Raw genomic sequence first — 13,158 nt, forward strand, 5'->3', positions numbered from 1 at the left:
GAGAGAGCAGCATCTAGCTACAGAGCAGCCACCTACCTGGTCGAGAGAGAGATGTGGTGGAATGGGAGGGAGGGAGTTGCTGCCGCACTGACCTCTCACCCTTGCGTCGCCCGGCAACAGTAACCTTGGAAGCGACGCTGAGGAGAGGCGGGTTACCCCTGGCAACCGGGATCCGGCACGCGGACGGGGACCCGCGGGGAGCCACACAGGGGCACATACGGGGACCCGCGGGGAGCCACACAGGGGCACATCCGGGGACCCGCGGGGAGCCACACAGGGGCACATCCGGGGACCCGCGGGGAGCCACACAGGGGCACATACGGGGACCCGCGGGGAGCCACACAGGGGCACATACGGGGACCCGCGGGGAGCCACACAGGGGCACATCCGGGGACCCGCGGGGAGCCACACAGGGGCACATACGGGGACCCGCGGGGAGCCACACAGGGGCACATCCGGGGACCCGCGGGGAGCCACACAGGGGCACATCCGGGGACCCGCGGGGAGCCACACAGTTGCCCAGGGCCCCGGGCGCCATGCAGGCCGAGTACCTGCACCAATACCTGCCACTGGTGGCCAGTATCGGGCTGGTGCTGAGCCCCGAGCAGAGGGCCACGCTGCAGGTCTCCCTGGAGATCGTCAAGAAGAACTACAAGTTCAGCCGGGTCTACTTCTGGGGCAAGATCTTGGGCCTGACCGCCGACTACTTCATCGTGACTGGAGTGGAGACGGACGAGCTGAGGGGCAGGAAGAGCCTGTACAGGTATAACGGGCCGGGGTGGGGGAGGGGAGAGGGGAATGGGGGGGGAACGATTGGGGGGGGAACGATTGGGGGGGGAACGATGGGGGGGAGGGTGAGGGGAGGGACGATGGGGGGGAGGGGGAGGGGGAGGGGAGGGGGGAGGGACGATGGGGGGAGGGGGGGATGGACGATGGGGGGGGGATGGACGATGGGGGGGGAAGGGGGGGGGATGGACGATGGGGGGGGGAAGGGGGGGGGATGGACGATGGGGGGGGGAAGGGGGGGACGATGGGGGGAGGGACGATGGGGGGGGAAGGGGGGGACGATGGGGGGGGAAGGGGGGGATGATGGGGGGGAGGGGGAGGGACGATGGGGAGGGATGGGGGGAGGGGGGGAGGGACGATGGGGGGGAGGGGGGGCGATGGGGGGGAGGGACGATGGGGAGGGATGGGGGGGAGGGGGGGGAGGGACGATGGGTGGGAGGGGGAGGGGAGGGACGATGGGTGGGAGGGGGAGGGGGGGGACGATGGGGGGGAGGGGGAGGGGGGGACGATGGGGGGGAGGGGGAGGGGAGGGACGATGAGGGGGAGGGACGATGGGGGGGAGGGGGAGGGGACGATGGGGGGGAGGGGACGATTGGGGGGGAGGGTGAGGGGAGGGACGATGGGGGGGAGGGGGAGGGGAAGGGGAGGGGAGGGGAGGGACGATGGGGGGGAGGGGGAGGGGAGGGGAGGGACGATGGGGGGGAGGGGGAGGGACGATGGGGGGGAGGGGGAGGGGAGGGACGATGGGGGGGAGGGGGAGGGGAGGGACGATGGTGGGGGGGGGGAGGGGAAGGGACGATGGGGGGAGGGGACGGGACGATGGTGGGGGGGGGAGGGGACGGGACGATGGTGGGGGGGGGAGGGGGAGGGACGATGGGGGGGGGAGGGGGAGGGACGATGGGGGGAGGGGGAGGGGAGGGACGATGGGGGGGGAAGGGGGGGACGATGGGGGGGGGAAGGGTGGGACGATGGGGGGGGGGGAAGGGGGGGACGATGGGGGGGGATGGGGGGGAGGGGGGGGAGGGGGGGAGGGACGATGGGGGGAGGGGGGAGGGGGGGAGGGACGATGGGGGGAGGGGGGACGATGGGGGGGAGGGGGAGGGGGAGGGACGATGGGGAGGGATGGGGGGAGGGGTGGAGGGTGAGGGGAGGCACGATGGTGGGGGGGGGGGAGGGGGAGGGACGATGGGGGGAGGGGACGGGACGATGGTGGGGGGGGGGGAGGGGGAGGGACGATGGGGGGGAGGGGACGATTGGGGGGGAGGGTGAGGGGAGGGACGATGGGGGGGAGGGGGAGGGGAGGGACGATGGGGGGGAGGGGGAGGGGATGGACGATGGGGGGAGGGGGGGGATGGACGATGGGGGGGGATGGACGATGGGGGGGGAAGGGGGGGACGATGGGGGGGAAGGGGGGGACGATGGGGGGGGGAAGGGGGGGACGATGGGGGGGAAGGGGGGGATGATGGGGGGGAGGGGGAGGGACGATGGGGAGGGATGGGGGGAGGGGGGGAGGGACGATGGGGGCGAGGGGGGGCGATGGGGGGGAGGGACGATGGGGAGGGATGGGGGGGAGGGGGGGGAGGGACGATGGGTGGGAGGGGGAGGGGGGGACGATGGGGGGGAGGGGGATGGGGGGGACGATGGGGGGGAGGGGGAGGGGAGGGACGATGAGGGGGAGGGACGATGGGGGGGAGGGGGAGGGGACGATGAGGGGGAGGGACGATGGGGGGGAGGGGGAGGGGACGATGGGGGGGAGGGGACGATTGGGGGGGAGGGTGAGGGGAGGGACGATGGGGGGGAGGGGGAGGGGAGGGGAGGGACGATGGGGGGGAGGGGGAGGGGAGGGACGATGGGGGGGAGGGGGAGGGGAGGGGAGGGGAGGGACGATGGGGGGGAGGGGGAGGGGAGGGACGATGGGGGGGAGGGGGAGGGGAGGGACGATGGGGGGGAAGGGGAGGGGATGGACGATGGGGGGAGGGGGAGGGGAGGGACGATGGGGGGAGGGGGAGGGGAGGGACGATGGGGGGGAAGGGGGGGACGATGGGGGGGGAAGGGTGGGACGATGGGGGGGGGGAAGGGGGGGACGATGGGGGGGGAAGGGGGGGACGATGGGGGGGAGGGGGGGGACGATGGGGAGGGATGGGGGGGAGGGGGGGAGGGACGATGGGGGGAGGGGGGACGATGGGGGGGAGGGGGGGCGATGGGGGGGGGGGGAGGGACGATGGGGAGGGATGGGGGGAGGGGGGGAGGGACGATGGGGGGGAGGGGGGGGAGGGACGATGGGGGGGACGATGGGGGGGAGGGGGGCGATGGGGGGGAGGGGGAGGGACGATGGGGAGGGATGGGGGGTAGGGGGAGGGGGGGACGATGGGGGGGAGGGGGGGCGATGGGGGGGAGGGGGAGGGGGGACGATGGGGGGGAGGGGGAGCGGGGAGGGGAGGGGGAGGGGAGGGGGAGGGGAGGGGAGGGGAGGGACGATGGGGGGGAGGGGGAGGGGAGGGGAGGGGAGGGACGATGGGGGGGAGGGGGAGGGGAGGGACGATGGGGGGGAGGGGGAGGGGAGGGACGATGGTGGGGGGGGGAGGGGAAGGGACGATGGGGGGAGGGGACGGGACGATGGTGGGGGGGGGAGGGGACGGGACGATGGTGGGGGGGGGAGGGGGAGGGACGATGGGGGGGGGAGGGGGAGGGACGATGGGGGGAGGGGGAGGGGAGGGACGATGGGGGGGGAAGGGGGGGACGATGGGGGGGGGAAGGGTGGGACGATGGGGGGGGGAAGGGGGGGACGATGGGGGGGGATGGGGGGGAGGGGGGGGAGGGGGGGAGGGACGATGGGGGGAGGGGGGAGGGGGGGAGGGACGATGGGGGGAGGGGGGACGATGGGGGGGAGGGGGAGGGGGAGGGACGATGGGGAGGGATGGGGGGAGGGGTGGAGGGTGAGGGGAGGCACGATGGTGGGGGGGGGGAGGGGGAGGGACGATGGGGGGAGGGGACGGGACGATGGTGGGGGGGAGGGGGGGGAGGGACGATGGGGGGGACGATGGGGGGGAGGGGGGCGATGGGGGGGAGGGGGAGGGACGATGGGGAGGGATGGGGGGTAGGGGGAGGGGGGGACGATGGGGGGGAGGGGGGGCGATGGGGGGGAGGGGGAGGGGGGACGATGGGGGGGAGGGGGAGCGGGGACGATGGGGGGGAGGGGGAGGGGGAGGGACGATGGGGAGGGATGGGGGGAGGGGGGGGAGGGACGATGGGGGGGAGGGGGAGGGGGGGACGATGGGGGGGCGATGGGGGGAGGGGGAGGGGGGACGATGGGGGGAGGGGGGACGATTGGGGGGAGGGGGAGGGGGGGACGATGGGGGGAGGGGGAGGGGCGGACGATAGGGGGAGGGGGAGGGGGGGCGATGGGGGAGGGGGAGAAGGGGGGGACGATGAGGGGGAGGGGGGGAGGGGAGGGACGCTGGGGGGGGAGAGGGGAGGGACGATGGGGGGGAGGGAGAGGACGGGGACGATGGGGGGGACGATGAGGGGGAGGGAGGGGGAGGGGGAGGACGGGGACGATGGGAGGGAGGGACGATGAGGGGGAGGGGGAGGTGGGGAGGGGAGGGGGAGGTGGGGGGGAGAGAGGGGGGAGGAGGGGGAGGGAGGGGAAGGGGGGAGGAGGAGGAGGGAGGGGGAGGGGGAAGGAGGGAGAGAGGGGAGGAGGGGGAAGGGGGGAAGGGAGGGAGGGGGAAGAGGGGGGGGAGGGAGAGGGAGAGAGGGGGGAGGGAGAGGGAGGGGGATGATGGGGGGTTGGGAAAGGGGAATGGGGGGAGGAGGAGGGGGATGATGGGGGGTTGGGAAAGGGGAATGGTGGGGGATGGGGGAAGGGGAATGATGGGGGGTTGGGAAAGGGAAATGATGGGGGGGTGGGGGAGGGGGGGGAGGGGAGGGATGCTGGGGGGGGAGAGGGGAGGGACGATGGGGGGGAGGGAGAGGACGGGGACGATGGGGGGGACGATGAGGGGGAGGGAGGGGGAGGACGGGGACGATGGGAGGGAGGGACGATGAGGGGGAGGGGGAGGTGGGGAGGGGAGGGGGAGGTGGGGAGGGGAGGGGGAGGTGGGGGGGAGAGAGGGGGGAGGAGGGGGAGGGAGGGGAAGGGGGGAGGAGGGGGAGGGAGGGGGAGGGGGAAGGAGGGAGAGAGGGGAGGAGGGGGAAGGGGGGAAGGGAGGGAGGGGGAGAGGGAGAGAGGGGGGAGGGAGAGGGAGGGGGATGATGGGGGGTTGGGAAAGGGGAATGGGGGGAGGAGGAGGGGGATGATGGGGGGTTGGGAAAGGGGAATGGTGGGGGATGGGGGAAGGGGAATGATGGGGGGTTGGGAAAGGGAAATGATGGGGGGGTGGGGGAGGGGAATGATGGGGGGGTGGGGGGAGGGGAATGATGGGGTGTGGGGGGAGGGGAATGATGGGGGGGTGGGGGGAGGGGAATGATGAGGGGGTGGGGGGAGGGGAATGATGGGGGGGTGGGGGAAGGAGAATGATGGGGGTGGGGTAGGGAAGGGGAATGATGGGGGTGGGGGAGGGGAGAATGTTGGGTGTGAGGGAGAGGAGAATGGGGGTGGGGGTGGGGAGGGGAGAATGATGGGGGTGGGGAGGGGAGAATGGGGGAGTGGGGGGAGGGGAGAATGGGGGGGTGGGGGGAGGGGAGAATGGGGGGGTGGGGGTAGAGAGATCATGGGGGAGATTGGGGAATGGAAGGGCAGGGAGTATGGAGATGTGGGATGGGGATATGTGGGTGAAGAGATGAGGGTGGGGGTGATGGGATATGGGGGTGGGGAGAGAGGGGGTGAGGATATGGAGATGGGGCAGAGGGATGAGAATATGGGGGGAGATGGGATATGGGGAGTTTGGGTAGATGGGGGAATATAAGGGTGGGGATAGGGGTAATAGGGGATGTGACATTGGGGAATGAAGTATGATGTGGGGTGACTGGAATGTGAAGGGGGATTTGGGGTATGGATGTAGTGAGGTATGTGGATGTACAGATGCATTCTATGTGGTGTGGGTGTTTGGACCATGGGGGTGTGAGGTATGAGGTACAGATGTGTATGGATGTGAGGGGGATTGGGGTATAGGTGTGGTTGTGTTCAGCAATGGGGGCTGTATGGGAGTGAGGGTTATGTGACTATAGGGTATGGGGATGTGGAGTATGGGTATGGAGGGATAGGTGGGTGGAAGGATATGGGTGTTTTGCGTATAAGGGTATGTGTATGCGTGGGGCAACTGGATTGCGTATGTAGATGTAGGGCTGCCTGAGATGTTGGGGTGGGGGGTGGTTTGGGCTGTAGGTTGGAGGCGGGTTGGAGTGTAGGGTACGGAGGGCTATGGTGGGGTTGGGTAGTTGGGTTGGAGCAAAGAAAACACCTGCAGTGAGAGACTCAATGCATATTCTCCCTACTAACTCTTAAATCCTGAATACTTCAAACACTAAATGCAACTAAAAGTGAATATCCTGAAGACTGTGTTACCTACCCAGTGCCAGGATTAGGGACATCTCCTTGGGGTGGAGAAGAACTTGGGGAGGGATCTAGCAGTTGTCATCCACATTGGTGCCAATGACCTTGTTAAGACTGGAAAAGAGGTTTTGCTGAAAGACTTTGATAGTTTAGGAGCTAAATTGAAAAGCAGAACTCCCAACTGGATGACTGGAACTGGATTACTACCTGAGCCAGAGGCATAGGGTGAATAAAGTCATGTGTCAAATGGCTTTCAGTTCATGGGGCACTGGTACCAGCACTGGGTAGGAGGCAGCTGTTTTAGTTGGATGAGCTTCACTTCAACCATGCAGTGACCAGTGTCTTGGTGAGTCGAATAACCTTATCTATAGAGATTAGTGGGTGGGGGTTTGGAAGAGGAGAAACGTAGGCTTCCAAAGCAAGAGAAGATAACAGCATTAAAGGGCAGCTATTTGGATAATGGTACATAGTAAATAGGGTCAAAAAGGGAAATATTGGTAAAAAAGCAAATTGATCAGTCTTGACTTGAATGCATATACTATTCAGAACAAAATAGATGAATTAATCACACATTACATGTTAACAAGTATAATCTTATAGCCATTACACACACATGAATACAAGAGATTAAAGTTGGAAACCAAATATTCAGGTGTATGTAACATTTTGAAAGGACAGGTGTGACTATGCTGCTCCTTTAACAAGGTTATATTGTCCTTGGATTTTTTCAGAGGGGGTCTTAATGCAGAGGTGCCGAAATTTAATAAAGATTACAGATATTGCGAAAGTTAACAATGAGATAAGGCTTTTAGGAAGTTTTAAAAAACACTTGTGCAGTGAAAGAGGAGGGACCTGTTCTCCCAGCTCAGCTTTTCTATGGTTTGGTTTGGTTTTGGCAGTTTGGCTGTTCAGAGCGAGCAATCAGTTTTTGAGGCTGCTGTTCAAAGACACAGCTCCATGGAAGAAGGTGTTCCATGCTGAATCTCTCTGCCATCTCTCGCTCTCTCTACTGTAAGACCCTGTGTTGATTTTTCTTTTTTTGCCAAGTGGTGTTTATGGGGATTGTTGCAGGAATTTGGAACAGCATCATTAGGTTGGGATAGTCTGTTGAGTTTTCTGATAGCTAAAGTTATTCTGTATTCTGTTCTCTTTGGTTTGTGTTTCATTTAGTACTCTAAGTAATTTCTATTTTGTTTAAAACCAAGGGATTTTGACCAGCTGCTTCACTCATGGAATATCCATTTTACATCTGCTCAAAACAACGAGAAAGGTTAGGGTGTGGGCTCCCTTCTTGAAATGTGTTGAGGGGGTCTGGCCTGGTCTATAACACAGGCAGGAAAGAAAAGATGGTGGGATAGCATTGTTGATACAGATTGGAATAAGTACGATAGCAAGAAATGATCTTGAAACAGAAGATGTTCAACTCATGGTTGGAGGTAAGAAATAAAAAGGGAAAGAAGACACGGGGAGGAGTAATCTATAGGCCTCCGAACAGTAGCTATACAGTTAGACTGAGATTAAACCAGGAGATAATGAGGGCATGTAACGAAGGCAGTAGATCTATTATAGGTGACTTTAATCTGCATTTTGATTGGGATTTGATTGGAATGTGTATGGTGCTAATGTTACTTGCCTCTTTTCTTGGATATTGTCCAGATCTTGCTGCATATGGTCATGGACTGCTTCAGTATCTGAGTTGCAAATAATGCTGAACATTTCCCAATTATTGAGTTGCATCCCCATTTAGATCTTATACTGAAGCAGCATGGGGATGGTTGGGCCGAGGATGTTACTTTGTTATCCCACTGCTTTAGGGAAAACATTGCCAAAATAATGGATGCTGTCCAAGATGACAAAGTCCTGTGAGAAATGTCAGTTTTGATTGTGGTGCCAAATATAATCAGTATGTTTATTTGATTATATTTCCTATATTACAGCTATTTGGAACTATTTTATATGGAGGTTATTTTAATAGCACTAGTCAGCCCAAAATGCTGGAAAAATTGCTTAGCCTGTCTGGCCCCATGATATCATCCACAGAATATAGACGATATGGCTCACTGATTCTGGCAGTTTGCCATGACCTACAATAATTCTGGGTTGAACGCACATCTCTCAAACAATAATGAGGAAGAAATTTCTAATCAGCAGTGTTGTGTATCCTGAGGCAGATTTTTGGAATGGGAAATGGAGGAGAGGTAAGGAGTAAGTTGTTTTGCAGAGATATACCGTAGTGCTGCAGCAGAGAGTCATAGAGATGTACAGCATGGAAATAGACCCTTCAGTCCCACTCGTCCATGCTGACCAGATATCCTAAATGAATCGAGTCCCACTTGCCAGCACTTGGCCCATATCCCTCCATACCCTTCCTATTCATATTCCCATCCAGATGCCTTTTAAATGTTGCAGTTATACCATCCTCCACCACTTCCTATGGCAGCTCTTCCATACATGCCCCACTCTCTGCGTGAAAAGTTGCCCCTTAGGTCCCTTTAATATCTTTCCCCTCTCACCCTAAACATATGCCACCTAGTTCTGGACTCCCCCACCCCAGGGAAAAGACTTTGTCTATTTATCCTATCCATGCCCCTCATTATTTTATAAACCTCTATGAGGTCACCCCTCAGCCTTCGATGCTCCAGAGAAAACAGCCATAGCCTATTCAGCCTCTTCCCATAATTCAAGTCCTTCAACGCTGGCAACATCCTTGTAAATCTTTTCTGAACCCTTTCAAGTTTCACAACATCCTTCCGATAGGAAGGAGACCAGAATTGCACGCAGTATTCCAAAAGTGGCCTAACCAATGTCCTGTACAGCCGCAACATGACCTCCCATACTCAATGCTCTAACCAATAAAGAAAAGCATACCAAACGCCTTCTTCACTATCCTATCTACCTGTGTCTCTACTTTCAAGGAGCTATGAACTTGCACTCCAAGGTCTCTTTGTTCAGTAACACTCCCTAAGACCTTACCATTAAATGTATAAGTCCTGCTAAGATTTACTTTCCCAAAATGGAGCACCTCACATTTATCTCAATTAAACTCCTTCTGCCCATTGGCCCGTCTGATCAAGAACCCTTTGTATTCTGAGGTAATCTTCTTCGCTGTCCGCTACACTTCCAACTTTGGTGTCATCTGCAAGCTTACTAACTATACTTCATATCCAAATTTTTTATATGAATGACGAAAAGCAGTAGACCCAGCACCGATTCTTGTGACACTCCGCTGGTCACAGGCCTCCAGTCTGAAAAACAGCCCTCCACCATCACCCTCTGTCTTCTACCTTCGAATCAGTTCTGTATCCAAGTGGCTAGTTTTCCCTGTATTCCATGAGATTTAACCTTGCTCACCAGTCTCCCATGGGGAACCTTGTCGAATGCCTTACTGAAGTCCATAGACATCAAGTCCATCGCTCTGCCCTCATCAGTCTTCTTTGTTATTTTTTCAAAGAACTCAATCAAGTTTGTGAGACATGATTTCCCACACACAAAGCCATGTTGACTATCCCTAATATGTCCTTGCCTTTCCAAATACTTGTAAACCTGTCTCTCAGGATTCCCTCCAACAACTTGCCCACCGCCGACATCAGGCTCACCGGTCTCTAGTTCCCTGGCTTGTCCTTACCACCTTTCTTAAATAATGATACCACGTTAGGCAAGCTGCAGTCTTCTGGCATCTCCCCTGTGACTATCAGTGATACAAATTTCTCAACGGGGGCCCAGCAATCACGTCCCTAGCTTCCCACAGAGTTCTAAAGTACATTTGATCAGGTCCTGGGGATTAATCCACCTTTATGCGTTTCAAGACATCCAGCACTTCCTCCTCTGTAATATGGATATTCTTCAAGATGTCACCATCTACTTCCCCACATTCAATATCTATAGCAGTTTGGAAGAGATCGCTGTTTCCGGGGACAACATACGACAACTTTGTGTTCTGTGCATGCACACGCAGAGATCTCTGTTTCCGGGAACGGTGTACCACGACGTTGTGTTCTGTGCATGCACACGCAGTGATTGCTGTTTCTGGGAACAACGTACCACGCCATTGTGTTCTGTGCATGCACATGCAGCGATCACTGTTTCCGGGAACAATGTATCACACCATTGTGTTCTGTACATGCGGACGCAGAGATCGCTCTTTCTGGGAACGGCGTACCACAACATTGTGTTCTGTGCATGCGCATGCAGACATCACAGTTTCCGGGAACAACGTCCCACACCATTGTGTTCTGTGTATCCACACACAGAGATTACTGTTTCTGGGAACAACGTCCCGCGCCTTTGTGTTCTGTGCATGCGCACACAGACATCATTGTTTCTGGGAACAACGTCCCACACCATTGTGTTCTGTGTATCCACACACAGAGATTACTGTTTCTGGGAACAACGTACCACGCCATTGTGTTCTGTGCATGAGCGCGCAGACATCACAGTTTCCAGGAACAATGTCCCGCGCCGTTGTGTTCTGTGCATCCACACGCAGGCATCACAGTTTCCAGGAACAACGTACCACGATGTTGTGTTCTGTGAATGCACACACAGAGATCGCTGTTTCCGGGAGCAATGTACCACACCATTGTGTTGTGTGCATGCACACGCAGAGATTGCTGTTTCCGGGAACAACGTACTTTGACGTGTTCTGTGCATGCGCACACAGAGATCGCTGTTTCTGAAAACAACGTACCGCGCCGTTGTGTACTGTGCATGCACACGCAGCGATCACTGTTTCTGGGAACAACATACCACGCCATTGTGTTGTATGCATGCACACGCAGAAATCACTGTTTCCGGGAACAACATACCATGCCGTTGTGTTGTGTGCATCCGCACAAAGAGATCTCTGTTTCCGGGAATGGTGTACCACGACATTGTGTTCTGTGCATGTGCGCGCAGAGATCGCTGTTTCCGGGAATGGTGTACCACGACGTTGTCTTCTGTGCATGCGCACACAGAAATCGCTGTTTCTGGGAACAACATTCCTCGAGGTTGTGTTCTGCGCACACAGAGGTCACTGTTTCTAGGAACGGTGTACCACGCCGTTGTGTTCTGTGCATGAACATGCAGAGATCACTGTTTTCTGGAATGGCGTACCATGACATTGTGTTCTGTGCAGGCACACGCAGCAATCTCTGTTTCCAGGAACAACGTACCACGACATTGTATTCTGTGTATGTGCACACAGAGATCACTGTTTACGGGAACAACGTACCACGACATTGTGTTCTGCGCATGCAGAGATCACTGTTTCCGGGAACAGCGTACCACGGCATTATGTTCTGTGCATGAGCATGCAGAGGTCTCTGTTTCTGGGAAAGGCTTATCACGTTGTTGTGTTCTGTGCATGAGCACACAGAGATTGCTGTTTCAGGGAACAATGTATCACGCCGTTGTGTTCTGTGCATGCACACACAGAGATCGCTGTTTCAGGAAACATCGTACCAAGTTGTTGTATTCTGTGCATGAGCACGCAGAGATCGATGTTTCTGAGAGCAATGTACCACAACATTGTGTTCTGTGCGTGCACACGTAGAGATTGCTGTTTCCGGTAGTGGCGTACCACGCTGTTGTGTTCTGTGCATGTGCATGCAGAGATCGCAGTTTCCGGGAAGGGTGTGTCACGACGTTTTGTTCTGTGCATGCGTACACAGAGATCGCTGTTTCCGGGACCGGTGTACCTCAACATTGTTCTGTGCATGAGCATGCAGAGATCACTGTTTCATGGAACGATGTACCACGACATTGTGTTCTGTGTGTGCGCACACAGAGATCACTGTCTCTGGGAACAACGTACCATGCCATTGTGTTGTGTGCATGCACACGCAGAGATCGCTGTTTCTGGGAACAACGTGTCACATTGTGTTCTGTGCATGCAGATGCAGGACTGTTTCTGGGAACAATGTACCAGTGTTGTATTCTGTGCATGCAGATGCAGAGATCACAGTTTCTGGGAACAACGTACCATACCGTTGTGTTCTGTGCATGCGCACACAGAGATCGCTATTTCCGGGGACGGCGTACCACAAAGTTGTGTTCTGTGCGTGCACACAGAGATCACTGTTTCCGGGAATGGTGTACCACGCTGTTGTGTTCTGTGCATGAGCACGCAGAGATCACTGTTTCCGGGAATGGTGTACCACGCTGTTGTGTTCTGTGCATGAGCACGCAGAGATCACTGTTTCCGGGAACAAAGTGCCACGATGTTTTTTTCTGTGTGTGCGCACACAGAGATTGCTGTTTCTGGGAACAACGTACCATGACATTGTGTTCTGAAAGTACTTCGTCTTTTGTTATTTCTTCTTTAGTTAGTTTCTGTTTTCAGACCCCACCTTCTGGTCTGAGACATGCAGCAGCATGATGAACAGACCACCTACATCCATTAATCATCAGTGGGGTCAGAAAGGCGACTCAACGTGGAGGCTAGCACCCGGCATAATTCTTGCTGTCAAAACTTTACCACGTGAGTTAAGGACAGCCATAACAACACAACAAGTGATGACAATAACAATGAATATGATGATGGCATGCAAACGGTATGAGCCCCAAGATCTGCCTTATTGCCATCCTAGCCACTCCGGGGGATTATAATCATGAAACTGTTTCCCTTCCTGCTGGTTCTTATCAGCATCCAGGCGGATGTGATTCGCTAGGTTAGCTAGATTGTCCGAGGTGTCCGGAATGGATGTGCAACACTCAGGGCCAGCAACAGCACAGTCCCACATTGTGCTGCTAGTAAATAGTCAAGGGCCAAAGGTTCTGCAATGCAACAGTACAGGTGGCAAAAACCTCAGCTGACACCTTGGAGATGGCAAAGCCATCGGCAGTCTCATTAGCCAGACTGTCCAAGGTTGAGGCCATATTGATCAGTTCCCTAGCAG

General features: G+C 57.7%; 1 protein-coding gene across 1 annotated transcript in view; it reads left to right on the forward strand.

Annotated features, from left to right (window-relative positions):
- The first annotated feature begins 382 nt into the window (after nt 1-382).
- rsph9 (radial spoke head component 9) overlaps nt 383-13,158 on the forward strand; it is a 77,871-nt gene continuing 65,095 nt past the window's right edge. The window contains exon 1 of the mRNA XM_043687257.2: nt 383-763. Coding sequence (XP_043543192.2) covers nt 537-763 — 227 coding nt within the window. The 5' untranslated portion in view covers nt 383-536. The remainder of the gene's footprint in view (nt 764-13,158) is intronic.

Source organism: Chiloscyllium plagiosum, unplaced genomic scaffold (genome assembly GCF_037043375.1).
Source record: "Chiloscyllium plagiosum isolate Xiang-an unplaced genomic scaffold, Cpla_swu_hap1 HiC_scaffold_3, whole genome shotgun sequence".
Taxonomy (NCBI): Eukaryota; Metazoa; Chordata; class Chondrichthyes; order Orectolobiformes; family Hemiscylliidae; genus Chiloscyllium; species Chiloscyllium plagiosum.